We start from the raw sequence: 27,798 nt of genomic DNA on the forward strand, positions 1-27,798 counted from the left end.
CCGGGACTTGGACACAAAAGGAAGGATCTTCCGATTGTGCCGGGACGCGAAGAGAATGCCCCAGAGGTCGCAGAGCTGTGAGAAGACCTCCGGATGTAGAGACCACTCGCCGGGATCAGGTGAGGACCGACTGAGAAAGTCCGCTTCCTAGTTGAGCACTCCCGGAATTTGAATCGCCGAAATGGCCGGAACCTTGCACTCTGCCCAGGTGAGAGAATCTTGGTCACCTCGGCCATGGCTGCCAAGCTGTGAATGCCGCCCTGTCGATTTACGTACGCCACGGCCGTGGCATTGTTCGACTGAACGCGGACAGGACGGGACTCCCAATGAAGAAGACAAAGAAGGATCACCCGGAATTCCAATATTTTTTAACGGAAGAAGGGTCTCCTGCGGAGACCAGAGTCCCTGAATCGTCCAATCCCTGAACACGCCGCCCCAGGCCGACAGGCTGGCATCCGTTGTAACAACCTGCCAGTGAAGGGGAAGAAACGACCGCCCTTGGAGAAGAAGGGGGGAGCGGAGCCACCAGAGCAGAGACTGACAGACCCTGCGAGGGAGAACAATCTGGCGATCGAGGGACAGAGGAGACCTGTTCCCTCGGGAGAGAATCGCCAGTTGAAGGGGGCGGTAATGAAACTGGGCAAAGGGTACGGCCTCCATAGTTGCCACCATCCGACCCAGGACTTCCATTCAAGTGCGGATGGAGACATACCTGGGTCCGAAGGGAGCGGACCCCCGACCGGAGCGCCAGACATTTGTCCGGTGGAAGACAAATTCGGGCAGAGGCCGTGTCGAATCGAAGTCCCAGGAAGGTTAGAGACTGGGTAGGACGGAGGACTGACTTGTCCCGGTTGACCATCCACCCGAAGCGAGTCAGAGTGTGGAGAGTGACGTCCAGATTCTCCAGAGTCTGGGCTCTGGTTGGAGCCTTGATGAGAAGGTCGTCCAGATAGGGTATCACCGAGATTCCCCTCGACCGTAACAGGCCCATCACTGTTGCAAGGATCTTTGTAAAGACCCGAGGAGCCATGGCTAGACCAAAAGGGAGGGCTACGAATTGAAAGTGCCCCTCCGGAACCGCAAAGCGGAGGTACCGATGGTGGCCTGGGAATATTGGCACATGGAGGTAGGCATCCTTGATGTCCACCGATGAAAGGAACTCCCCTTGTTCCAGGGACGCCACCACCGAACGGAGAGATTCCATTCGGAAGTGGCGGATGAGACGGTGACTGTTGAGACGCTTGAGGTCTAGGATTGGTCGCACAGAACTGTCCTTCTTGGGGACCACAAAAAGATTTGAATAGAAACCCCAAAACCATTCCCCTGGAGGAACGGGAACGATAACCCCCTGGAGAGCTGCTCGAAATTGCTTCGCCAGGAGGAGGAGACCGGGGGGCCCGGGATCGAAAAAAAGCGATCCCTCGGAAGGGAGGCGAATTCGATTCGGTAACCGTTGGACACCACGTCCCTGACCCAAGAGTCCTGAATGTGTGAGGTCCAGATGTCTCGAAAAAGTAAGAGACCTCCCACCGGAGAAGAAAGCGCGGGTGGGGGACTCACTTCATGTAGAAGTGGGTTTGCGGTTGCCTGATTTGGGCGCAAAACGGCCGGACCGGTTGGAATCTGACTTCCAAGACGGGCGTGCTCGGAATGAAGGAGCCTTCTTGTCCCGCGAGGGCGCCTGCCCGGACCCTTTGCTGGAGCCAGAGGTCCGAAAGGAAAAGGACTTCCTTTCTGAAGTAGGGCGAGCCTTATTTTGAGGTAACAAGGAACTCTTACCTCCCGTTGCCTCAGAGATAATCTCATGAAGGCGTTTGCCAAAAAGACGGCCACCCGTAAAGGGAAGCTCAGTGAGAGACCTTTTGGAAGTGGCATCCGCATTCCCAGCTTTAAGCCACAGAGCGGCGGAGAGCCGCTAGGTGACCCACAGCAAAGGCAGAACAACGGGCTGACTGCATGGAAGCTGCGCACAGAAAGTCCCCAGCTCTAGAGCATTGGAGAGTCAGAGCAGATAGATGCTAAGATATCCTGATTGAGCTTTTGGCACTACTCCGACAGGGCCTTGGACACCCATGTCGAAGCAAAGATGGGAAGAAGAGAAGAGCCAGCTGCTTCAGAAGCAAACTTCGCTAAGGATTCTACCTTCTTGTCCGTGGGATCCATGAAGGCAGCGGCATCTGCCAGAGGCAGTGTAGTCTCCTTAGAGATCCGGGAGATTGGTGGATCCACTGAGGGAGGGGAAACCACCTTAGCGACAAAGTCCTTGTCAAATGGATAACGTTCTTGAATTGTCTTGATTCCCGGGAACCTCTTGTCTGGATGTTTCCATACAGATTCCAGAATGTCGTCAAAGCCAGCGTGAGAGCTCAACCTTTGAGGTGCTGGCTTAGCACGATGAAAGGATACTCCTGGATTGACATCCGAAGATCCTGGGTCCTCCAAGTGAAAGGTGTCTCTTATGGCTGTCACCAATGAGTTCACCGTTGCAATCGAGTCCGAGCGGTCCTCTGAGTCAGATGCCGGCTCTGAAGCCTCGTCCACCAGGGGAATGTGAATGAGTAGAGGCAGTCCTGGAGGGGGGCGACCCTGACCGGGTACGCGGCTATGGCGTGGCAGAGCGGCGACTCCGAGAACGTCCTCTGGAGGAGCGACGTTTGTGCCCAGATGACAGGGGGGGGGGGGGGACCACGAGGGGAACGCTCACGTCTATCTGAAGACTCAATGGTAGAGTCAGACGAGGCACCCCTAGTACGCTTGTGGGAGCGTGAAGTATGTGGAGACGAGGAGCGGGCCCCTCTCAGAGGTCCTGCACACGGAAGACCCCTTCAAGGCGGACACCACTTCCCGGGAGGCCTTGGCCACCGAACGGGAGACTTGGGTCAAGTCAGCCATATACTGGGTCAGGGAAGAGACCCAGGCAGGTTGAGCGGCTGAACCCACCGGGACCGAAGGGGCGTCATGGGGTACCAGGGGGTCCGGGGGAGCAGTGGAGCAGGCAGGACAAGAGGGCTCAGCAAAGCCAGACATCTTGGTATTACTGTGCTTACAGACAAAGTAAGTCACTGGGTACGGACATAATGTGGGAAAAGGTGACAGGGGACACAGACTAGGGTGAGAAAGTTCCTGTCAGCTGCAGTGAGGAAAACTCGCTCCGTGCAGCTAGAGTGAATTAACAGGCCAGCCAATAGGAAGAGAGGGGCGTGCCTGAAGCAAGGCAGTAACTAACTGACCCCTTCTCACTGAAAATCGCGCCCACAGCGCTGATTGGAGGCTGCTTCGTCCCTCTGAGAGCTCCCAGCCCTGTGGGCGAAGCTACAGACCGGCCGAAAAGAACTGTCATGGCGCCCGCTCCTTGTCCCGAGCGCACATGTAAGCCGCATATGCGCTCGGGGGGAATAGAGCAGGCGGTCTAAGCGCAGGCAGAGACTGCCGGCGAAAGTGAAAGTAAGCTGGCGCTGAAGCGCCCGGCTCATAGCAGCGCCACAGCTGTCAGCCGCGTATAAGGCGCTGTCGGCAAAGCGAAAACAGCGCGCGGCTGACAGCCGCATATAAGGCGCTGTGGACGTAGTAGCACCAAGCACACACACAAAGTGAAGTGCCCCATATGACATGCCCCCTCAGGTGCCACTGCTCCCCCAGAATAAAGTGCAGCCCCTGTATAAGCCAGCCCCATAACCTGAAGGTGGGCCAAAAACAGGGGGTCTCCAGAGGTTGCGAGTCCGTACCTATGGAGAAAAAGGGGGGGTACTTACCTCAGTCAGAAGAACTTACCTAATGGAGTCTTCAGTGAAGTCTTCAGTCAGCTTTAGTTACCTGCATCACGCTTGGCTGCTATGCGTGAGCGAGGCTAGCAGGGAAATAGGGGGACCTGGACCCATGAGGTACCAACCCAAGCGCTGACCGTTGGCGAGGGGGGTGAACAGCGCATATACGCAATGTCTGTGAGTGTTTAGGGACCCATCCGATAAGAGGCCACCTCCGCGTGGTGGATGGGGGACACGTTTTGATCAAAAAGTGCGCTAAGAGCCTCCATTTTGTTGACCAAGTGTGCTGCTGCCATTTTCTTTTTTTACATGTTTTGTACTTGCCACAGCAGCGTGCACCCGTGTATTGGGTTTAGGTGCTGGCTACATTTTCAGTTTTTTTTTTCTTTGCTGTGCAAATTTGGGGGGAGTGGCTCCCTCTGTAGCCGTGCATCCCCTCCCCTATTTTCACAGGAGGTGGTTTGGATCGTTAGTGGATCCAACATGTCACCCAGCCTGTGGTAGGTGAGTGTTTAGGGACCCATCCGATAAGAGGCCACCTCCACGTGGTGGATGGGGGACACGTTTTGATCAAAAAGTGCGCTAAGAGCCTCCATTTTGTTGACCAAGTGTGCTGCTGCCATTTTCTTTTTTTACATGTTTTACACAGCAGCGTGCACCCGTGTATTGGGTTTAGGTGCTGGCTACATTTTCAGTTTTTTATTTCTTTGCTGTGCAATGTCTGTGCCCCCTTACTCGTAATGGGGAAACAGGGAACCAGAGTCCCTGAGTCCCCACCTGAAAACAGAAAAGAAAAAGGGAATAAAAAACTAACACGTCCCTATACTAGGAAAACAAAAAAAAAAATCAGAAGACCTGGTCTGGAGAAATCCAGACCATGTCCACCTCCTTCAGACACTAAGCTTAAACTGATTAGCTCAGAGCCTGAAGGCGGGTGTATCCTGCTGGGAGGAGCTGACTTTTTTTATTACCATAGTGTCACACCTCCTAGAGACAGCAGCATACACCCACGGTCTGTGTCCCCCAATGGAGCAGATAGAGAAAAAACAGTTTAACCGAGTACATGGTCTTCAGTTAGTCCTTAACTAGGACAGGGCAAGTATACTGCTTTTTTATGTTCCATGCCCATACCATCTCTTAAGTTGTTAGACCCCACACACACACACACACACACAATTAAAAACTGCAGATTTGCAGTAAAACTGCATGTCATTGTATTTTCAGCTGCTGCAAAAGCCCTACTATAATGACAGATTATGTCCATGATAAACTTAAAGGGGTACTCCACTGGAAAACATTTTCTTTGAATTCAACTGTTTCCAGAAAGTTAAACAGATTTGTAAATTACTTCTATTAAACAATCCCAATCCTTTCAGTACTAATCAGCTGCTATATACTACAGAGGAAGTTCTTTTCTTTTTGAATTTCCTTTTTGTCTGACCACAGTGCTCTCTGCTGACACCTCTGTCCATGTCAGGAACTGTCCAGAGCAGGATAGGTTTGCTATGGGGATTTGCTCCTGCCCTAGACAATTCCTAAAATGGACAGAGGTGTCAGCAGAGAGCACTGTGGTCAGACAGAAAGGAAATTCCTCTGTAGTATATAGCAGCTGATTAGTACTGAAAGGATTGGGATTGTTTAATAGAAGTAATTTACAAATCTGTCTAACTTTCTGGCACCAGTAGATTTAAAAGAAAATGTTTTCCAGTCGAGTACCCCTTTAATTTTTCTTCCAGAGAAAACCTCCAAAAAATATGATCACTGTAAAATTGTACCTGAGATCCCATGGCATCATAGTCTCTTGCTCTTGTGAAGGCACGACCCAATTTTGTGATCTTTCCTGTTGCTTTATCAATGGTTATGACATCCCTACATAGGAGAAAAATGTAATCCATAAAATCCCATACATGCATCTATATAGAAAATAACAAAAAAGTTATATCAAGTGATTTTAAAAGTGAGTTGTTATTAATAGAACTTAAAAAGGAGCTATCCCCTTGAAGAGTAACTTGTCATAACCATCACTTTTTTTATAATTTTTTTTGCTATTGCTCAGCATTTTTACATTTTATAAGTTTGGGTTATAAATACCTTTTCTGCGCCTCCATTTTCCCCAGTCAAGCAAATTCTAGAACAGTCTGTGTGCAGGAGCCACTGATCTGTTGGTAAATGTAACTAGCGCAGGATAAGAGCTGCAGAAATGTAATGGCTCTGGGTCTTGCACTAGGTACAGTTACCTAGCAGATCAGCAGAAGATCCCTGCACAAAGCCTCTTATAATATTTGCTGGGACCAAGAAAAACGGAGGCTCAGAAATGGGGTCTACAATCCGAACTTTTAAAGCATGACATTTACAAAACTGCTCATCAAGCTCTTGGCTGCACACAAAAAAAAAAAAGTTGATTCTCCAGCAGGTATACAGGCAACCTCAGCAGCCAGTATAAGCAGGGCACAAATAGCACTGATCAATGCTATGGCATAGTATTGAACAATGTTTGCAATCAAAATATTGCAAGTAATAGTCCTCTGAAAAGTAAATAAAAGAACATTTGTTATCACCATGTGCTATTAACTCGTAACATTAAAAGGGTACTGCAGCCGAAATTAACTTATCTCCTTATCCACAGTATAGGGGATAAGTAGCTGATCGCGAGGGGTCTGACGGCTGTGATCTCCAGAACAGCCCCCGCCGGTAGATGGCACATGCTCCATTGATTTCTATGGGAGCTCCGAAGAGACGAGTCAGGCATCATTGAACTCCTATAGAAATGAATGGAGCATACATGCTCCCCACTGAGGAAGATGGGGTCCAGTCCTGGATATTGCGGTGGGTCCCCTGTGGCTGCAGTACCCCTTTTAAAAAAAAAAAATGGTACTCATATAGCGGTACAGCGATGTATACGGAAAAATAAATTTGTTACAGGGCTTAGAAGATGACAATTTTCAACTTTTTAAAAAGTTATAATTTTTAAAAGTAATAAAATAAAACCTACATAACCTGGATATCATAGTCATTGTATTGACCTACAGAATGAAAAGTATAGTACCGTAAAGTGCACTACGTAGAAACGAAACCCCCAAAATTTGCATAAATTGCATTATTATAATTTTATTTTTTTTTATTTTTATTTTTTTTACAATTTTGCTCCACAAAATTTTTTGGGGGCTTCACCGTAGATTTAGTGGTAAAATGAGTGATGTCATTACAAAGTACAATTGGTGCCACAAAAAGCCAAGCCCTTGTATGGGTCTGTATGTGGAAAATTGCAAGATTTAAGGCTATTATAGGGTGCTAAGGGGAAAAAAAAAATGAACACAAGTAAAAAATTTGCTGCGTCCTTAAGGGGTTAAACTATTTGTCTATATAACTGGTTTGGATATATTGTGGAAGACCACTAACCAAGACACCCCCTTCCAAAAAATAAATAAAAAAGAAAGAAATGGTTGCAGTTCTCATTCTAGAATACCACTTGGCAACATTACAAACACTAAATTATTATTTCAATGCACTGCTTGCTGATAGCAGGAACCTGAAACTTTCCTAAGAAAATGGCCTTCCAAAAGTGTCCAACTCCTTTAATATCTAACACTGCTGCATTTCAATGTAATCTAAAACTGAGCACCTTTACAACATTTATCATTTAAAAATTCTCAAGTATACCAATCTTCATCTTACCCGGCCTGGACTTTTTCTTTTGTCAGCGATTCGATCATCTTTGTACCCAGGTCATAAATAGTTTCCATCTCTGTTGTCTTCAAAGTCAGTTTACCTACTTTGGCACCCTAAAGTGTAAATAATGAAATTGCCTCAATAAAAAGGTAAAAGCTAGAATATTGATAAAAAAAATAAAAAAGGCTCCATTTAAGAAGTCTCAGAACTGATTGGGATTTATGCAAAGCCAGAACTCTCTCCAGAAGGAAAGAGGACCCATCTGCAGACAGCTGTTTCGGGGTGTTTGCCCCCTCGTCAGTACAGAGCAGGGTGATCTGGCTTGGCTGTGGTGAGAGGCCTGTGGCTTTAAACGGGGAGAGGACACCTCTTCAGGTGTAACGGAATATATATATATATATATATATATATATATATATATATATATATATATATATATATATATATATATATATATATATATACATATATATACATACATACATACACACATGCACACACATATACACACACATACGCTTTTAAGGGGCACTCCGCTGCCCAGCGTTTGGAACAAACTGTTCTGAACACTGGAGCCGGGAGCTTGTGACATCATAGACCTGCCCCCTCATGATGTCATGCACCGCCCCCTCAATGCAAGTCTATGGGAGGGGGCGTGACGGCTGTCACGCCCCCTCCCATAGACTTGCATTGAGGGGGCAGGCTAAGACGTCACGAGCTCCCGGCGCCGGCTCCAGCATTCGGAACAGTTTGTTCCAAACACTGAGCAGCGGAGTACCCCTTTAAAAAAGGACCCATTTTATGATCTACAATAAAGATGTTCTGCACCAGTGGCCGCTGCAGGCTGTTCGATCCAGGGGGTGTCTGCTAAGCAACCCCCTTCTGACACAAACTTGCATGCAGTTCTTACAAGCAGTTTGTAATTCTACAAGCTTAGAGGCAAATCTATTGTAGGTAGCGCACACACGGAATACTAAATATTCTTTCTATTCAGTGTATTCACAGTCTAAACAATACAGACTTCTGGTCCCTAGAGCTGCAGACTATGCACACTGAATCATGGGGAATAACTTACTGTTCCTGTAGCTGGTCTGTCTATCTGCACCTCTACAACTTCTCCTTCAATTATTTCAGTTTCTTCCCTGGGAAAAAACATCAAACAAGCAACAAATTTAATATGTGATAAAAGTATGGTGTATAGGATATCTACAATGTGTTAGAACATTCTCCAGGAATATCAACAGCATAGAAAAAAAAAAAGAAAAAAGTAAAGGCTGGACAAGATCAAAGAATGTTACCAAGTATGGCTGCAGTGTTTTTTTTTTGGCTCAGTGATGACAGGTAAGGTTTAAATTGGAGCTTTAAATTGGTTTAAATTGTATAGTGAGTCATTATTAAAGGGGTATTCCAGGCCAAAACTTTTTTCTATATGAACTGGCTCCGGAAAGTTAAACAGATTTGCAAATTACTTTGATTAAAAAATCTTAATCCTTGCAATAGTTATTAGCTTCTGAAGTTGAGTTGTTTTCTGTCTAACTGCTCCCTGATGACTCACGTCCCGGGAGCTGTGCAGTTCCTATGGCGATATTCTCCCATCATGCACAGCTCCCGGGACGTGACATCATCATTGAGCAGTTAGACAGAAAACTTCAGAAGCTAATAACTATTGGAAGGATTAAGATTTTTTAATAGAAGTAATTTACAAATATGTTTAATTTTCCAGAGCCAGTTGATTGATTATATATATATATATATATATATATATATATATATATATATATAATCAATCTCAAAGTTTTTGCCTGGAATACCCCTTTAAGCTACTCTTGTATTAGCTGAAAGGCCCTTTATTACATGGTTAGTTGTCAGTAGTTAAACAGACATGAAACAGTTAAAATTGTGCGGCACTTACTTGATTCTGACTCCTATAGATCGCCGGAAAGCCTGCGTCAACGCCTCTGTTTTGCTCATTTCCAAGGAGAAGATCTCACTGCCAGCGATGGCAGTGAATGGTGTATCTGTGCCCAAAGCCTGAGCCATACCTGTGTGAAATCAAGGCTATTCATTCATAGCTGGACTAAGTAGGCTAACTGCACAATACCAGGTCTAATACAGGTTTCACTGTAGATAAAAATTACCTTTTATACATGGGGAAAAGATTTTTATTCAGTGGAACAAAATTTAAAATTGTCACAACTTAAAAAAATATAAAAAAAAAAAGGCCTACACGCAGTAAAACCAACAAACGTTCCCGGTACTGATCCCCATTCAGTACTTTAGATCGAACATTACGTAGCCATTGCCAATCAGCAGCCTCGGCGGTAACGCTCCATACTCCTGGCTTTACCGCTTAGCGATAGGAGGCAGTAAAACCAGAATGCCGATCAGATGGATCAGCGAGAGAACAAAAGAGGTGGTAAGTAACAAGTTTGTTGCTTTACTGCATGTGAAAGCTGAGCTGTGATTGGCTGCTCTGTCCGAGATAAATATCAGACACTTATCTCAGAGAGAAAAAAATTTGGGCCGTTATCTCACAAGCTGTGTGAATCATCTATTTACTAGATAAGTGATAAATGAATGATCACTGGGGACCCCCTGATCACTAGGATGGGGATAACAATTCCCTAATTCCTCTACACTAGTGTTTCCCAACCTGGGTGCCTCCAGGTGTTGCAAGCCTTTGGCTGTCCGGGCATGCTGGGAGTTGTAGTTTTGCAACATCTGTAGGCAACCTACTTGGGAAACACTGCTGTACACAACCATAGTGAGGAGTCTCAAATCAAAAGGTGTTTTATTTTTTTATTTTTTTTGGGGGGGGGGGGGTGTGATGATGTAAAAGCCAAGCACTGTATCACAACTGACTGGTATAAACTGGTGTCAAGAGCAGTGTTTCCCAACCAGGGTGCATCCAGCTGTTGCAAAACTCCCAGAATACTGGAAGCACCCTGGTTAAGAAAGACTGGTCTATGGACAAGCCGTGTCTGTCTGCTAATTATTTTTTTCCACCTGGTAGCAAAGTATGCGTCTGAAATGGCCTCAATTAAAATGAATCATATAGGTACGGCCACACGTCGTATATGCTGCAGATGTTCCCCAAACAAAATGTATGTGCGGATCTGGGGCAACAATCTTCCATTTGTCTGTCACGTGTAGCCTGATCTTTAAATGCTTTTGACCATCAATAGCAGGTCTGTAAATTAAATCCATATATAAAATGTTGTAAATGTTTATCAATGCAATAATGAAAATGAATAAACATATTACCCATGGCAATAGCTGTTTTTCCTGTTCCAGGTTGTCCAGCTATTAATACAGCACGGCCCGCAATCTTTCCTTCTTTGATCATTTCTAAGATAACCCCAGCTGCCCGGCGAGCTGCCATCTGTCCAACCATGCCTTGTGATACCTGTAGAGAGAGATTACAAAAGTGTTATGAAAACAGTTTAACACAAAGTTGGATCATATAGTCAAAAGTGGTCTTCATAAGTTCTGCATCTTCCACCTGATCGGTGAGTTTCTAAGGGACGGGGGGGACCTTGCATCTCAAATTAACACCAGTTAGTCTCTATTAGAAATGAGCGAAGTTACAGTGATTCGATTCGTCATGAACGTCTCGGCGTTTGCCGACTTTATCCTGCATAAATTAGTTCAGCTTTCAGGTGCTCCGGTGGCTGAAGACTCTTTCCTAGGACTGTATCCACCTTTTCCAGCCCACCGGAGCACCGGAAAGCTGAACTAATTCATGCAGGCTAAAGTCAGCAACTGCCGAGAAGTTCGTGACAAATCGAATTACTGTAACTTCGCTCATCTCTAGCCTCTATTACAAGTAAACTTTTTACATATCTCAAACCGTAAATTCATAGCCTGCAGAAATGTCCCATTATATAAAGGATTGCAGAAATCTTAGAGCAACTCTTCAGTAGGAGACACATTTTCGGTCTCAAATCTCTGCAAGAAATCGTCCGCATGTGAATTTAGATATAACACTAAAACTCAATGGCCCTCATTTACTATTGCAAACCCAACATGTTTTGTCTGGTTGTGCGCCAGAAATTCTGTCTGCGCTAGAATTGAAAAAAAAACCTCCATTTTGCTAAGAAAACCCGAAAAGGGGGCGTGTGCGTCGGAAAAAAGGGACGTGGTCACCAAAAAAGGGGCGTGTTCCTGACATTTTCACAAAAAGCCAACATATTTACTTAGGTTTCCACAGAAAATGTGGTGGATTTCAGCTGGGGAATCAGAACATGTGTAAAGAAAAGCAAAATGTAGGGAAACCTTAGTAAATACCGTAGAAAATAAATTGTAGGGAATTAAAACCCACAAAGAAACCAACACAACACTCTTAGTAAATAAGGGCCAATGTGTCTGTGTATTGTATGTTCCAGCATAACTTCCAAATGGCTGGAGATATTCTGATGAAACTTGATACACGTTAGGCCCCTTTCACACTACAGGTATCATCCTGTAAAAAACCTCCGTTATTACTCCCGGCAAAAAATCCTATTTATGTCAATGGGATTTTTTGACCATCCTTTTGCATCAAGCATGTCCGTTTTAACTAATGTCAGTTATTTTTGATAGCAGAAAAAAAACAAACAGTGCATGCACTAATTTTTGGTCCGGCAAAAAAAAAAAAAAAAAAAATTGTTAAAAACAAGACGATAAAATTTTATATTGCAGTCTATGGGAACCAGATGTTCAAAAAAAAAAAAAAAAAATACACGTCCATCATCAGTTATTGTCATGTGGGTTCTCTGAAGTCCCATGCAAGTCTATGGGACTTCAGGTACATCTGATTGCATTACTCTCGGGCTGCAGAGATTACCCAGGACTTTTAAACATCATGTCAACTGGCAGACAGGTCCAGAGATTGGATAAGAGAACGAGTCATTGTTGCTTTTCCTCACCCACAAGACTTCAATAGGAAGACTGGGCAACACAAGGTACTCGGCTAGTATAACCTAAAAATGTGTCAATAAAACTAGCTAAAGCTCACCACAAAGATCAGTCCAGTAATTAAAGGGGTTATCCAGGAAAAACCACACACTATATCTATCCTATTTAATATAATTGTGTATATATATATATATATATATATATATATATATTATATATATATATACATACACACATACACACACACATACACACACACAGATTTGTAAATTGCTTCTATAAAAAAAAAAAATCTTAATCCTTTCAGTACTTATGAGCTGCTGAAGTGGAGTTGTACTTTTTTTGTCTAAGTGCTCTCTGATGACACCTGTCTTCGGAACTGTCCAGAGTAGAAACAAATCCCCATAGCAAACCTCTTCTACTCTGCAGTTCCCAAGACAAGCAGAGATGTCAGCGGAGAGCACTGTTGCCAGACAGAAAAGACAACTCAACTTCAGCAGCTGGAAATTATTGGAAGGATTAAGATTTTTTAATAGAAGTAATTTACAAATCTGTTTAACTTTCCGGAGCCAGTGGATTAAAAAGTTTTTTCCTGGAATACCCTTTTAATGTTCGTTTAAAAGGAAAGCGACTGTTTGGAAATACAGGAAAATCCTCCAATATTTTATTCATTAACCACAGCAGCTGAAGCAATGTTGCCATCATGTGGCGCAGTGTTTCCCAACAGGTGTGCTTCCAGCTGTTGCAAAACTACAACTCCCAGCATTCCCATTCAGCCAACGGCTGGAGTCGTGGTTTTGCAACATCTGGAGGCACACCGGTTGGGAAACACTGATGTGGAGGCATGAAACTGTGCTTTCTACAGGAAAACCAGATCAGAGGTGTGCGGAAGTACAATACCGGCCCAATTTGTCTCTATGTCTAACCTTTTATGGAACCAGTAACATGGCCATGTGCACTGCTCACTCTACAGGACATACAAATATTTCCCTACAAAGACTTTACCTGCCGGGGTTCAAGCGCATCATCCAGTCCGAGCCCTCGAATGTGAGAATGAGCACCTAAAATCAGAGAACAGTTTTACATTATAAGCCTAAAGCACATCGCACTAGACCTTCACACTTATGTTCTCAAACACATATAGTATGCAAAACCAATGGAGGCAGATGCCCCGTATATAAAGAAATAGGGTCAGGATAACTTGTTTGAATGTGTCTGTAAATTCATATAATCCACTAGTCTTCAGGTGGAATCTATATTACCCAAACCCCAATGCGGTACCATAAATGTAAAGCTTCCTTCCCTGTCCTTTAAAAAAATAAAAAAATAAAAAGGTGTTCTACCAACTAAAAACTTTTTACAATAGCATATCACTATCTGAGACCCCTATGGGCTGCTTCATTAAAGGGGTACACCTCTGGAAACCATGTTTTGTACATCAGCTGGTGCCAGAAAGTTTAACAGATTTGTAAATTACTTCTATTAAAAAATATGAATCCTTCCAGTACTTATCAGCTGCTGTATGTTCCACAGGAAGTGCTTTTTCTTTTTTAATTTAATTTCTGTCTGCCCACACTGCTCTCTACTGACATCACTGTCCTTTTAGGAACCGTCCAGAGCAAGAGAGGGTTTGCTATGGGGATTTGCTCCTGCTCTGGACAGTTCCTGACATTGACAGATGTGTCAGCAGAGAGCACTGTGGTCAGACAGAAAGGAAATTCAATAAGAAAAGAACTTCTGGAACATACAGCAGCTGATAAGTATGGAAGGATTAAGATTTTTATTTTTATAGAAGTAATTTACAAATCTGTTTAACTTTCCTGGCACCAAAAAAAAAAAAAAAAATAAAGTTTTCCAGTGGAGTACCCCTTTAAAGATGAAGTGGCCCCTTGACTGTCTCTTTGCATTAACCCCTTGAGCCTGGTACTTTTTCTATTGAGCCTGGTACTCAATAGAAAAAATAAAAATATGTCTATATTTTACTCTGATCATAAATGTCAAAATTAATTGTACAGTTATGGTTGTAAACAGAACAGATGGGTGTATATGATTTGCTTTTTGGGACTCGTATTTTTTGTCGATTGTTTTTTGCTCCCTTAACCCAAAGAGGGATTTTATATTATGTCTGCATTTCCTATTTCACTATAATGTCCAAGCAAACTCTACATAAAAGGTCGAGGACTTCATGAAAAGTGGTGCATTAATTGTTAAGTATTTGAAAAGCACATAACATTAGCAGGTGTTAAAGTAAGAATGTCTGTCTATAGGCAAAAGTAACCGTACAAGAAACAAGAAGATACTATGATCTTCATTAGAGATGAGCGAACTTACAGTAAATTCGATTCGTCACGAACTTCTCGGCTCGGCAGTTGATGACTTTTCCTGCATAAATTAGTTCAGCTTTCAGGTTCTCCCGTGGGCTGGAAAAGGTGGATACAGTCCTAGGAGACTCTTTCCTAGGACTGTATCCACCTTTTCCAGCCCACCGGAGCACTGGAAAGCTGAACTAATTTATGCAGGAAAAGTCAGCAACCGCCGAGCTGAGAAGTTCATGACGAATCGAATTTACTGTAAGTTCGCTCATCTCTAATCTTCATGGCCCTTACTCTGCATGTCAACACCAAGTACCAATAGGCTGGAGCTGAACGTTTGGGTGTTGTCAGGGACGACCGGTTGGTTGTGATTAAGTTACTAAGTAAACAATTAACTCTGCACCAAGATCATCTGTCCGACCCTAGAGTCACATTACAAGTCACAATAAAAACACCCAGCTCATGGCCTCCTCTCCAGCAACAATTAAATGCAAAGCTATAAAAAGGAAATACATTTCTGGCTTGGAATACATTCCCAGTCAGTTTCCAAAACTCTTGAGTTGGAGTGAAATACTGACTGCTTTACATATCCTCCCAGGTGAGCGTCAGTGGCCCATAAGTCTCCACAAGGAGAATAATTACCCCTTTAGCCCTATAAAATAAATAAAAACGGATAAACACTTTACCAATTCTCTCAATTCGAGTGACATCTCGGACCTCCGGCACCTTGGTGGTTGTCTGAAAGAAAACAACATAATAACAATAACACCAACACTAAACGCCACTACAAGACCATCCTGTATTCAATAGGTACTACTGCCCCCCATGGGCCAACACAATCATGGCAGTACTGTACGCAAAAGCAACCAACCCCACTAGAATAGTTACAGAATCAGTTCAAGGAATATTCCCAGGGACTGTACCACAAATCAAAATGATGGCCAGCTCTGCCAATCACTGGCCGCAGCAATGTCCTGGCTCAGTCGGTGATTAGCTAATCTGGCAGTCACTTACCCCTCCTCAGCCCCCCACCTTTTTGGAGGAGTGTGAGTAGCCAGGGCCCCATACAGGATATTGCAGGGGGGGGTTCCAGCAGTCCAACCACTGATCATACACTTATCCCCTACCCTGTGAATAGGGGATATGGGTCTGATAAAGGGATACTCCACTGGAAAAAAAAATTTAAATCAACTGGTGCCAGAAAGTTAAACATTAGTAAATTAATTCTATTTAAAAAAATTATTATTCCTTCCAGTACTTATTAGCTGCTATTTGCTCCACAGGAAGTTCTTTTCTTTTTGAATTTCCTTTCTGTCTTACCACAGTGCTCTGCTGACACCTCTGTCCATTTTAGGAACTGTCCATAGCAGGAGAGTTTGCTACTGGGATTTTCGCCTGCTCCGGCCAGTTTCTGACATGGACAGAGGCGTCAGCTGAGAGCACTGTGGTCAGACAGAAAAGAAATTCAAAAAGAAAAGAACTTCCTGTGGAGCATACAGCAGCTGATAAGTACTGGAAGGATTAGGATTGTTTTAATAGAAGTAATTAACAAATCTGTTTAACTTTCTGGCACCAGTTCATTTAAAAGAAATAAAATAATAGTATCCCTTTAAAATGACATCTTATACAAATGCACCAAACTACATTCCCTAATACCAGAGGAGACATCTCATAATCCTACTCTGACAACCATCTTCCCCCCCCCCCCCCCCCCCATAACTTTTTCCTATGGATCCTACAGCCTGTGTTATACTCCAGAGCTGCATTCACAACTAGGCAGACGTCAGAGGTTTACTAGAATTCCTCGCTGGTCCGAAGACGTCACAGAGATACGGCGATTTGTATCAAAATCTTCCATCCCTGTAATAATGAATTAGGTAACGTACAGCAATATTCTGTTGGGAAAACCGCAACACATGACTCGCTCACAAGTGGATAGAGAATTGCAATACATATGGATGGGGTTTTCAAAACTCCATTGATCCTTGGCAGAAAAAAAATATGTAGAAACTAGGGATCGACCAATATTGATTTTTTTTTAGAGCCGATACAGATAACCTGTGAACTTTCAGGTGCATTATATGGGCACTTGACAGAGGGAGGGGGAGGGGCCGTCGCGTGCCCCCACATATAACGCCGCCCCCCCCCCCGTCGCGTGCCCCCACATATAACGCCGCCCCCCCCCCGTCGCGTGCCCCCACATATAACGCCGCCCCCCCCCCCCGTCGCGTGCCCCCACATATAACGCGCCCCCCCCCCCCCGTCGCGTGCCCCCACATATAACGCCCCCCCCCCCGTCGCGTGCCCCCACATATAACGCCCCCCCCCCGTCGCGTGCCCCCACATATAACGCCCCCCCCCCGCCGCGTGCCCCCCACATATAACGCCCCCCCCCCCCGCCGCGTGCCCCCACATATAACGCCCCCCCCCGTCGCGTGCCCCCACATATAACGCCCCCCCCCCGTCGCGTGCCCCCACATATAACGCCCCCCCCCCGCCGCGTGCCCCCACATATAACGCCCCCCCCCCCGCCGCGTGCCCCCACATATAACGCCCCCCCCCCCGCCGCGTGCCCCCACATATAACGCCCCCCCCCCCGCCGCGTGCCCCCACATATAACGCCCCCCCCCCCGCCGCGTGCCCCCACATATAACGCCCCCCCCCCCGCCGCGTGCCCCCACATATAACGCCCCCCCCCCCCGCCGCGTGCCCCCACATATAACGCCCCCCCCCCCCGCCGCGTGCCCCCACATATAACGCCCCCCCCCCCCGCCGCGTGCCCCCACATATAACGCCCCCCCCCCCGCCGCGTGCCCCCACATATAACGCCCCCCCCCCCCCGCCGCGTGCCCCCACATATAACGCCCCCCCCCCCCGCCGCGTGCCCCCACATATAACGCCCCCCCCCCCGCCGCGTGCCCCCACATATAACGCGCCCCCCCCCCCCGCCGCGTGCCCCCACATATAACGCCCCCCACCCCGCCGCGTGCCCCCACATATAACGCCCCCCCCCCCGCCGCGTGCCCCCACATATAACGCCCCCCCCCCCCCCCCGCCCCCCCCCCCCCCCCGCCGCGTGCCCCCACATATAACGCCCCCCCCCCCGCCGCGTGCCCCCACATATAACGCCCCCCCCCCCCGCCGCGTGCCCCCACATATAACGCCCCCCCCCCCGCCGCGTGCCCCCACATATAACGCCCCCCCCCCCCCCGCCGCGTGCCCCCACATATAACGCCCCCCCCCGCCGCGTGCCCCCACATATAACGCCCCCCCCCCCGCCGCGTGCCCCCACATATAACGCCCCCCCCCCGCCGCGTGCCCCCACATATAACGCCCCCCCCCCGCCGCGTGCCCCCACATATAACGCCCCCCCCCGCCGCGTGCCCCCACATATAACGCCCCCCCCCCCCGCCGCGTGCCCCCACATATAACGCCCCCCCCGCCGCGTGCTCCCCCCCCCGCCGCGTGCCCCCACATATAACGCCCCCCCCGTCGCGTGCCCCCACATATAACGCCCCCCCCCCGTCGCGTGCCCCCACATATAACGCCCCCCCCCCCGTCGCGTGCCCCCACATATAACGCCGCCCCCCCCCCGTCGCGTGCCCCCACATATAACGCCGCCCCCCCCCCGTCGCGTGCCCCCACATATAACGCCGCCCCCCCCCGTCGCGTGCCCCCACATATAACGCCGCCCCCCCCCCCCCCGTCGCGTGCCCCCACATATAACGCCGCCCCCCCCCCGTCGCGTGCCCCCACATATAACGCCGCCCCCCGTCGCGTGCCCCCCACATATAACGCCGCCCCCCCCCCGTCGCGTGCCCCCACATATAACGCCGCCCCCCCCCGTCGCGTGCCCCCACATATAACGCCGCCCCCCCCCCGTCGCGTGCCCCCACATATAACGCCGCCCCCCCCCCGTCGCGTGCCCCCACATATAACGCCGCCCCCCCCCCGTCGCGTGCCCCCACATATAACGCCGCCCCCCCCCCCGTCGCGTGCCCCCACATATAACGCCGCCCCCCCCCCCCCGTCGCGTGCCCCCACATATAACGCCGCCCCCCCCCCGTCGCGTGCCCCCACATATAACGCCGCCCCCCCCCCGTCGCGTGCCCCCCACATATAACGCCGCCCCCCCCCCGTCGCGTGCCCCCACATATAACGCCGCCCCCCCCCGTCGCGTGCCCCCACATATAACGCCGCCCCCCCGTCGCGTGCCCCCACATACGCCGCCCCCCCCGTCGCGTGCCCCCACATACGCCCCCCCCCCCCCGTCGCGTGCCCCCACATACGCCCCCCGTCGCGTGCCCCCACATACGCCCCCCGTCGCGTGCCCCCACATACGCCCCCCGTCGCGTGCCCCCACATACGCCCCCCGTCGCGTGCCCCCACATACGCCCCCCCCCCCCCGTCGCGTGCCCCCACATACGCCCCCCCCCCCCGTCGCGTGCCCCCCACATACGCCCCCCCCCCCCGTCGCGTGCCCCCACATACGCCCCCCCCCCCCCGTCGCGTGCCCCCACATACGCCCCCCCCCCGTCGCGTGCCCCCACATATAACGCCGCCCCCCGTCGCGTGCCCCCACATATAACGCCGCCCCCCGTCGCGTGCCCCCACATATAACGCCGCCCCCCGTCGCGTGCCCCCACATATAACGCCGCCCCCCCCGTCGCGTGCCCCCACATATAACGCCGCCCCCCCCCCCCCGTCGCGTGCCCCCACATATAACGCCGCCCCCCCCCCCCGTCGCGTGCCCCCACATATAACGCCGCCCCCCCCCCCGTCGCGTGCCCCCACATACGCCCCCCCCGTCGCGTGCCCCCACATACGCCCCCCCCCCCCCCGTCGCGTGCCCCCACATACGCCCCCCCCCGTCGCGTGCCCCCACATACGCCCCCCCCCCGTCGCGTGCCCCCACATACGCCCCCCCCCGTCGCGTGCCCCCCACATACGCCCCCCCCGTCGCGTGCCCCCACATACGCCCCCCCCGTCGCGTGCCCCCACATATGCCCCCCCCCGTCGCGTGCCCCCACATTATTTATTTATATATATGTAGTATGACGTCACGTCACGTCCCTTCACCTCTCCTACCGGTTTCTCTCTCAGCTCCGTGCTCCTGCTCTCCACACGTGCTTCCTTTATCACATGACACGCAGCGCGCCCGCAGATTGGCTGTCGCGCGCTCACAGGAAACTGAATATCGGCCAATCCGATAATCAGTCAATCCCTAGTAGAAACATGACCATGCTGCAGTTTTTGATCTATAGATCAGTGTTTGCCAACCAGTGTGCCTCCAGCTGTTGCAAAACTACAACTCTCAGTATGCTCGGACAGTCTTCGGCTGTCCGGGCATGCTGGGAGTTATAGTTTTGCAACAGCTGGAGGTACACTGGTTGGCAAACACTGATCTATAGGGCAGTATAATCATCATGTTGATTTTGTTGCAGAACATTTTTCACCTGGTGTAGTCTTTAGGCCATGTTCACACTATGGATCTTACCAAACAAACAAGTTAGTGGATTTCGCAGTACACACACCGTACAAGGTGAACTCTCGGATCTCCTCTTGCAGATTGGTACAATACAAAATAAGAAACCCACACCCAGGTCACCCCACACTGTTTTCACACAGAAACCACTTCAATATGTATTTTTTTAACCCCTTACTGCACAGATTCCCATTGAAAACAAACTGATACAACTTTTACACGAATTTCAAGTGAAAAGCTACATAAGGGGGAGATTTATCAAAACCTGTCCAGAGGAAAAGTTGCCGAGTTGCCCATAGCAACCAATCAGATCACTTCTTTCCTTTTTTCAGAGGTCCTTTTCAAAATGAAAAAAGCGATTTGATTGGTTGCTATGGGCAACTTTTACAAGTTTTGATAAACCTCCCCATGGAGGTTTTTCTTTTTCTACCCCTCTACATGAAATTTGTGCACATTTATTTTCAATAGGAATCCATGTTTCCCCATGTGAACAAGGCCTCACCCTTACAGAAGCTCCGTTAAACTGTCAGGGGGGCGTGTCTGTCGACTGTTTCCATTGACAACCAGCTGAATCGTGAATGCAGCTCTGAAGTATAACACAGGCCATAAAGCTGGGTTCACAGGATGCTTTATTTCCTTTTTTTTTATGCTATGGGGGGAGATTTATCAAAACCTGTCCAGAGGAAAAGTTTGAGTTGTCCATAGCAACCAATCAGATCGCTTCTTTCATTTTTTCCAGAGGCCTTTTCTGAAATGAAAGAAGCAATCTGATTGGTTGCTATGGGCAACTCAGCAACTTTTCCTCTGGACAGGTTTTGATAAATCTCCCCTATAGGTTTCTCCTGACAAACACTAGAAAAAGGCAAAAAATGAAAAACGCAGTGTGTGAACCCAGCCCTACTCAATAATCTAGCATACTTTATAATGTAGATGATAAGAAAGAGACAAATCACAGCATTCCTCAATGGAGATGGCTTCTATGTATGTGGATATCTTTTTCTCATTGCTTTCTATGGAGAATGACAGCAGCAGAATAAGACCAGGACCCCGAGCCTGGACAACCCCCCGCCTGGTGACAGTACATGAGCCGGTGACATACACCCGCACCCCGCTGGATACATCCACCAGCCCCCGGCCGCTTCCACCACCATTCGGCTTCTCAGCTCTCTTACCGCCATGGTTGCCATGCTGCCGCTTCTCCCCTCCACACAACCGCCTGAAACACGAATGGTGCAACTGTGATACCGCTCCGGCCAGGAAACAAACCCAGGTCTAAACGTTCCGCATTGAACACGCCCTCTAGGGGAGGAGCCAGGTAACCGTCAGTGTTTACCAACCTGTGGCGCTCAAGTTTTCGGCCGTCCGGGCATGATGGGAGTTGTGGTTTTTCACACAGGTTGGGGAGGCAGTGTTTCCCAACCAGGGTGCCTTCAGCTGTTGCAAAACTACAACTCCCAGCATGCCCGGCAGCATGCCCGGACAGCCAAAGGCTGTCCGGGCATGCTGGGAGTTGTAGTTTTGCAACAGCTGAAGGCACCCTGGTTGGGAAACAGTGCTCTAAGGGTAATGTGCACGATGCTTCATCAATAAAGTGAGAAAACTTAAATATTTATATATTGTCTGCAATGTCTATATAAATAAATATAATGGAGATTCATCAAACCCTGTCCTGAGGAAAAGTTGCCCAGTTGCCCATAGCAACCAATCAGATCACTTCTTTCATTTTGCAGAGGCCTTGTTAAAAATGAAAGAAGCGATCTGAATGGTTGCTATGGGCAACTGGGCAACAGGTTTTGATAAATCACCCCCAATGTATATAACAAATATGTATTGTTTTAACCCCCCCCCCCCCCCCCCCCCTACAACATCGTTTCCAAACCAGGGTGCCTCCAGCTGTTGCAAAACTACAACTCCCAGCATGCTGGGAGTTGTAGTTTTGCAACAGCTGGAGGCACCCTGGTTGGGAAACACTGCCCTACACCTTACAAATAAAAACTAGTTTCAGGCTTTGTTTCCATACAACTTATTTCAAATGTTTTTTTTTATCTCTTTTTTTTTTTTTTACACACAAAAAAGCAAAAGCATGCCCAAAAAACACTGCCAACACTTGTTGGGTTAGGTTTTACATAATGGACACCAGTTGACCAGTACTAGTGGAAAGAGGATGCGTAAAATATAATTTTTAATGGTATCTCTCTAAAACTCAAAAAATAAATCTGTGCTATTGAGTGCTGAGAGTATATATTGTTCCGTATAGTGTACTAAAATAGCAACCATATATAATATCACCATACCGAAGTGTTCTATAGATGCAAAAAGGCACCTCACGTTACAACAAAGTTACCCCCAATGGACAACCACAACTCCCAACGCGTTTCTGTCATCCGTTACGACGACGTCCTCAGGGGAGTACAAGATACAACAAGATATATATGGATAATATCAAGGTATAAAATAGTAGTTGGGTAGTCTAATACATCATGGACCACAAGGTCTGATATTTGATAATTGACGCCCCAGTTAGTTCTGTACATGATGATGATGTGTAAAGACAAACTGGGCCGACATCATAAATAACATCATTTTATGCATATAATGTTTCTCATACCTAACATAAGCAGTGGCGGGTAACAGCTCCAGCAAGGGTTAGATGTCCATCATGGCCCCTTTACTGCGGGTACAGCCAGATGTTACCCGTCCAGTGCTATGACAGCGCTGTTACCCACCACTGCTTATGTTATGCATGAGAAACGCTATATGCATAAAATTATGTTATTTATGATGTCGGCCCAGCTTGTCTTTACACATCATCATGTACAGAACTAACTGGGGCGTCATTTATCAAATATCAGACCTTATGGTCCATGATGTATTAGACTACCCAACTACTATTTTATACCTTGATATTATCCATATATATCTTGTTGTATTTTGTACTCCCCTGAGGACGTTGTCGTAATGGACGACAGAAACGCGTTGGGAGTTGTGGTTGTCCATTGGGGATAATTTTGTTGTACCGTGAGGTGCCTTTTTGCATCTATAGAGCACTCTAGTATAGTGATATTATATATATTCTATGACTAAGGCTACATACTGTGTCCGAAACGCGTCACCTGTTCTCTATGTTGGCTGATTGCTAAATCAAAAGAAACATATTGTTACGCCGAGCGCTCTGGGTCCCTGCTCCTCCCCAGAGCGCTCACGGCGTTCACCTCCATGCAGTGCCCCGGTCAGACCTGCTGACCGGGAGCGCTGCATTAGCCTCACCTGCGGGGATGCGACCCGCGTAGCGGGATGCGCCCGCTCGCAGCTCGCATCCCAATCCCCTCACCTGTCCCGTCCTCCGTCGGCTCAGTCCCGGCGCGCGCGGCCCCGCTCCCTAGGGCACGCGCGCGCCGGCTCTCTGAGATTTAAAGGGCCAGTGCGCCATTGATTGGTGCCTGGCCCAATCAGTACTCACACCTGTGCAGAGAATAAGGGGTAAAGTGGAACATAGAACAAATGCAGTTATTCTTTTCTTAATTTTTTTTTAATGAAGTAAACGAGATAAAGGTAAGCAATGACTTTTCCTCAGTCTGAAGCGCGGTCCTCATCGGCAGGAAGCAGTGAGGAGGAGGAGGATGACGGAGGTTCTGATTCCATCTCTGCTTCTTTTTCGTCCCTCTCTATATATAGGGCCGTGGCCATGAAGAAGGCCCCTCCAATGACTGCCATTATGGTGCAGGTCATGAGGGCATACTCCAGGCTGCGGTATTTCAGAAGAGGGGATTTGGCATATCCTCGTTCGTAGGTGTCAGATATCAGGCCGATGAGGTACGGGCTGCCGGCGTCACCTAGGAGGTGATAGATGGTCATCTGCACGGCCAGGGCTGAAGATCTCCTCCACGGAGTTACTACTTTTAGTATAATGTCAGATATGAGGGTGAAATTTACTGACAGAAGCGTCTCTCCGATGAAGATGAAGATGTTGGTGGCAACAAGGCTGATGTTGCCAAAAGTCAATGCTAACAGAAGAAAAGGGGCGGAGAGCATCATCGCGCATCCACACACAAGCGGGTCCGCCCGTGGGTTGGATTTGCGATATCTTTTACTTATCTCCGTCCCTGCTACAACTCCCAGAATGCCGGAAACGACTGTAACCACACCAAATATTAGGATGTCGTGATAGTCACACGGTTCAGCACGGCAAGGGTCCTTCTCTTGTAGGAGTGTTCGTGCGTGGGTCAGGTATGATGGACCCCATACACCTATGGCTCCCACTATGAAGGATACAGCCGTCGATCCCATGGTGGTTAACATGAAGCTTCGATTTTTAAATAGTTTTTTCAGATCTGTTGCCCATTTGGCAAACTTCTGGGATTTGTTGTTCTTCTTCCCGTTTGTAGTCGTTCTTGGAAGCTCCTTTGTGACCAAAATCATCAAAGCCACAGCTATGAGGCCCAGGCCAGGGGTGACCCGAAATGCCCAGTGCCAATCGCCCCTTGCTGCATCAGTCACTTTGGGCCCGATGATGTATCCTAGTCCGCAGCCTACAGGTATGACGGAGTAAAACACGTTCAACATGCGGGTCCGCTGGTCACTCGTAAAAAGGTCTGCAATGATGGAGGGGGCGATGGTGCAGAAAGTTGCCTCTCCGGCTCCAACCAGCCCACTCGTCAGCAGGAAGAGCAGGAAGTACCCGTCAGGGATGAATGACAGGGTAAGTGTCATGCTCAGCCAAACGATGACTCCTGCGCAAACAGTATATTTCTTATTACAGTGGTCGCCCAGATATCCGGCAATTGGTGCGACCAGCACGTAGCTTCCAATGAACAGTGTATTCAATAAGCCGGACAGACTAGCATTGGTGTCATATGCTTTCTGTATATAAGGCAGCACCCCCGCCACGCTGGAGCGATTTGCATAGATGAGCAAATTAACAAAGGCGAGGATCACTACGGTGATGATGGAACGTGCGGTGGACATCACGCTTAGAGATGGCAGGTTCTGCCTCTCAGGGATATCGCCCTTTTCTACATCCATATCACTATGGTCCTCCATTGCTTCTTCCTCCTCCTTCAGCAATGGGTCTTGTGGAGAGGCCATGGTCACAGGTCAGAGCCTGAAAACACTAGAGAGAGAGAGATAAGTGAACACATTAGACAACATGTCATCATTCCTGTCATTATACAATAGATCCTTCATACAGAACAGAACCACAAGATAACACTAAGACCATCGCAGCCTCAGAAGAAGACGCTTATCTATAAGTGTTTTATATGGAGACGTCTTCCCTGTGGTTCCCAATGTCTGATAACCCTGAACCTGTCCGGTCCTAGTAATATCTGATAACCCTGAACCTGTCCGGTCCTAGTAATATCTGATAACCCTGAACCTGTCCGGTCCTAGTAATATCTGATAACCCTGAACCTGTCCGGTCCTAGTAATATCTGATAACCCTGAACCTGTCCGGTCCTAGTAATATCTGATAACCCTGAACCTGTCCGGTCCTAGTAATATCTGATAACCCTGAACCTGTCCGGTCCTAGTAATATCTGGTAACCCTGAACCTGTCCGGTCCTAGTAATATCTGATAACCCTGAACCTGTCCGGTCCTAGTAATATCTGATAACCCTAAACCTGTCTGGTCCTAGTAATATCTGATAACCCTGAACCTGTACAGTCCTAGTAATATCTGATAACCCTGAACCTGTCCGGTCCTAGTAATATCTGATAACCCTGAACCTGTCCGGTCCTAGTAATATCTGATAACCCTGAACCTGTCCAGTCCTAGTAATATCTGACAACCCTGATTCTGTCCGGTCCTAGTAATATCTGATAACCCTGAACCTGTCCGGTCCTAGTAATATCTGACAACCCTGATTCTGTCCGGTCCTAGTAATATCTGATAACCCTGAACCTGTCCGGTCCTAGTAATATCTGATAACCCTGAACCTGTCCGGTCCTAGTAATATCTGATAAACCTGAACCTGTCCGGTCCTAGTAATATCTGATAACCCTAAACCTGTCCGGTCCTAGTAATATCTGACAACCCTGAATCTGTCCTAGTAATGGCGGATTATAAGGGCTTGGCTGTATGGTCACTGGGCCATGTGAACTTCATACTGTAGATACAATTGGGCTATCCTGCTATATACATTTACTAATAATGAACCTACCCCACCTCATTGGGATCTATCCATCCCCTATATGACTTTCTGCCACTAGTTGATTTGAAAATTTTCCCTTTCGGAGTACCCGGAGTATTTCTATTGTTAGTACACACAGAATTCTATTATATACTATTATATTTCTGCCCTAATCTTTCTGTTATTCTTTTACTACACCACCAAATCTTTCTCATAGACTTATATCTTTTAGAACTTCATGAATTAAGGCTCTTTTTCTTGGGGGCTTTTTTGGGCATAATTGCATTTTAGCAGTTTTGCAAGAAAAAGCTCTGGTCATGTTACTATCTGTGCGTTTTATTATGTTTAATGCCTAAGCCAAGTATTGTCACAATGCTATGAGAAATATAACTTTTGTTATTTCTTTTGAAAATTAATTTCTTGTTTTTTTTTTTTGCTAAAAAAAAAGCAACAGCAATAAAAAAAAACTGTCAAACAAAATGCCCTGTGTATGTAGGAATATAAGAGGCTGAGACTTACCTTGTGGTTCTCTCTTCAGACAAGGAACTGTCAAAATCTTGAATTCTCTATCGCAAATAGAAACTCTCTAAGAAACACTTTGCACCACAGGTTGTGAATGCAAAACACACTGAAGAGACTGCAGCCGGCGCGCACCTCCTTGTACAGCTCACGGTGACATCATCACAAGCATGTGTGACATCACAGGGTTCTAAACCATCTTCAGGTATGTGTATATCTGTATAGTAAATGTGAGTAGCCATATTAGTCCAATGATGCAGATTGTAATACCTTTTTTATTGGACTAACAGAATTTTGTAGAGACAAACTTTCGGGATTCCTCCCTGATAATTTATAAAGTCCTTTGATCATTAGTCCTTGACTATTGGACTTGATAAAGGGAGGAATCCTGAAAGCTTGTCTCTACAAAATTCTGTTAGTCCAATAAAAAAGGTATTACAAGAGACTGCAACATTTTTTTGATTTGTGTGTATATATATATATATATATATATATATATATATATAGTTCCACGGAAAATGTTGTAGGCAGCAGAAGAAACGAAAACGGAACTTATTCCAAGCGCCAGATCCCTCGAGATAGTCAGTCTAACAAAGTAGACCAATTTCCATAGAAGATAACATTTATTCCAAGCATAGATCAACGCGTTTCAGACCCGAAACGGGCCCTTCATCAGGGCAGAATGCTTATACTAAAACAGTGAAACACAGGCAATAAATAGCTGTGGAGGGGTTTAGCACACAGCAGTTGTGTCAATTTAAAATTAGCATATTCACCAAGCACTGTTAGGTAAATGACGTAACTATCACAGAGTTTAAAATACATATAAAACAACATATTCTTTAAAGAAACAGATAATTCTTACTTGCACTGATGTTATTTGAACAGGTAAAATACAATTCTTTGAAAATCTGATGAAAAAATATTGTTAAAATATTAAGAGTGTTTGTTAAAACAAGCGTATCTCCTCTCTTAATATTTTAACAATATTTTTTCATCATTGGAATAAATGTTATCTTCTATGG

General features: G+C 47.3%; 2 protein-coding genes and 1 long non-coding RNA gene across 4 annotated transcripts in view; 1 reads left to right on the forward strand and 2 right to left on the reverse strand.

Annotated features, from left to right (window-relative positions):
• Positions 1 to 21,489, reverse strand: part of RUVBL2 (RuvB like AAA ATPase 2) — a 45,055-nt gene extending 23,566 nt beyond the window's left edge. The window contains exons 1-8 of one of the 2 annotated variants that reach the window (XM_056544850.1): positions 21,464 to 21,489; positions 15,328 to 15,379; positions 13,335 to 13,390; positions 10,698 to 10,839; positions 9,346 to 9,475; positions 8,509 to 8,575; positions 7,440 to 7,546; positions 5,540 to 5,633 (exon numbers count right to left, since the gene is read on the reverse strand). In XM_056544850.1, coding sequence (XP_056400825.1) covers positions 5,540 to 5,633; positions 7,440 to 7,546; positions 8,509 to 8,575; positions 9,346 to 9,475; positions 10,698 to 10,827 — 528 coding nt within the window. In that variant the 5' untranslated portion in view covers positions 10,828 to 10,839; positions 13,335 to 13,390; positions 15,328 to 15,379; positions 21,464 to 21,489. Of the gene's footprint in view, positions 1 to 5,539; positions 5,634 to 7,439; positions 7,547 to 8,508; positions 8,576 to 9,345; positions 9,476 to 10,697; positions 10,840 to 13,334; positions 13,391 to 15,327; positions 15,380 to 21,298; positions 21,403 to 21,463 lie in introns of those variants that run through there. The other variant, XM_056544849.1, reaches the window with a different exon arrangement.
• A 133-nt stretch (positions 21,490 to 21,622) lies between these two features.
• Positions 21,623 to 27,798, forward strand: part of LOC130294666 (uncharacterized) — a 43,515-nt gene continuing 37,339 nt past the window's right edge. Inside the window, exons 1-2 of the long non-coding RNA XR_008848572.1 lie at positions 21,623 to 21,717; positions 26,864 to 26,978. This is a non-coding gene — a long non-coding RNA (uncharacterized LOC130294666). The remainder of the gene's footprint in view (positions 21,718 to 26,863; positions 26,979 to 27,798) is intronic.
• On the reverse strand, positions 23,646 to 26,942 carry LOC130294661 (protein spinster homolog 1-like). The gene is made up of 2 exons (XM_056544848.1): positions 26,774 to 26,942; positions 23,646 to 25,236 (listed from the first exon to the last, which is right to left on the reverse strand). Exon 2 carries the CDS (start codon positions 25,209 to 25,211, stop codon positions 23,697 to 23,699), a length of 1,515 nt encoding a protein of 504 aa, XP_056400823.1. The 5' UTR covers positions 25,212 to 25,236; positions 26,774 to 26,942; the 3' UTR covers positions 23,646 to 23,696.

Source organism: Hyla sarda, chromosome 10 (assembly GCF_029499605.1).
Source record: "Hyla sarda isolate aHylSar1 chromosome 10, aHylSar1.hap1, whole genome shotgun sequence".
NCBI lineage: Eukaryota > Metazoa > Chordata > Amphibia > Anura > Hylidae > Hyla > Hyla sarda.

Excerpts from the sequence above, each read along its gene's own strand:
- LOC130294661 (XM_056544848.1), bottom strand. The coding sequence starts at position 25,211 with ATGGCCTCTCCACAAGACCCATTGCTGAAGGAGGAGGAAGAAGCAATG.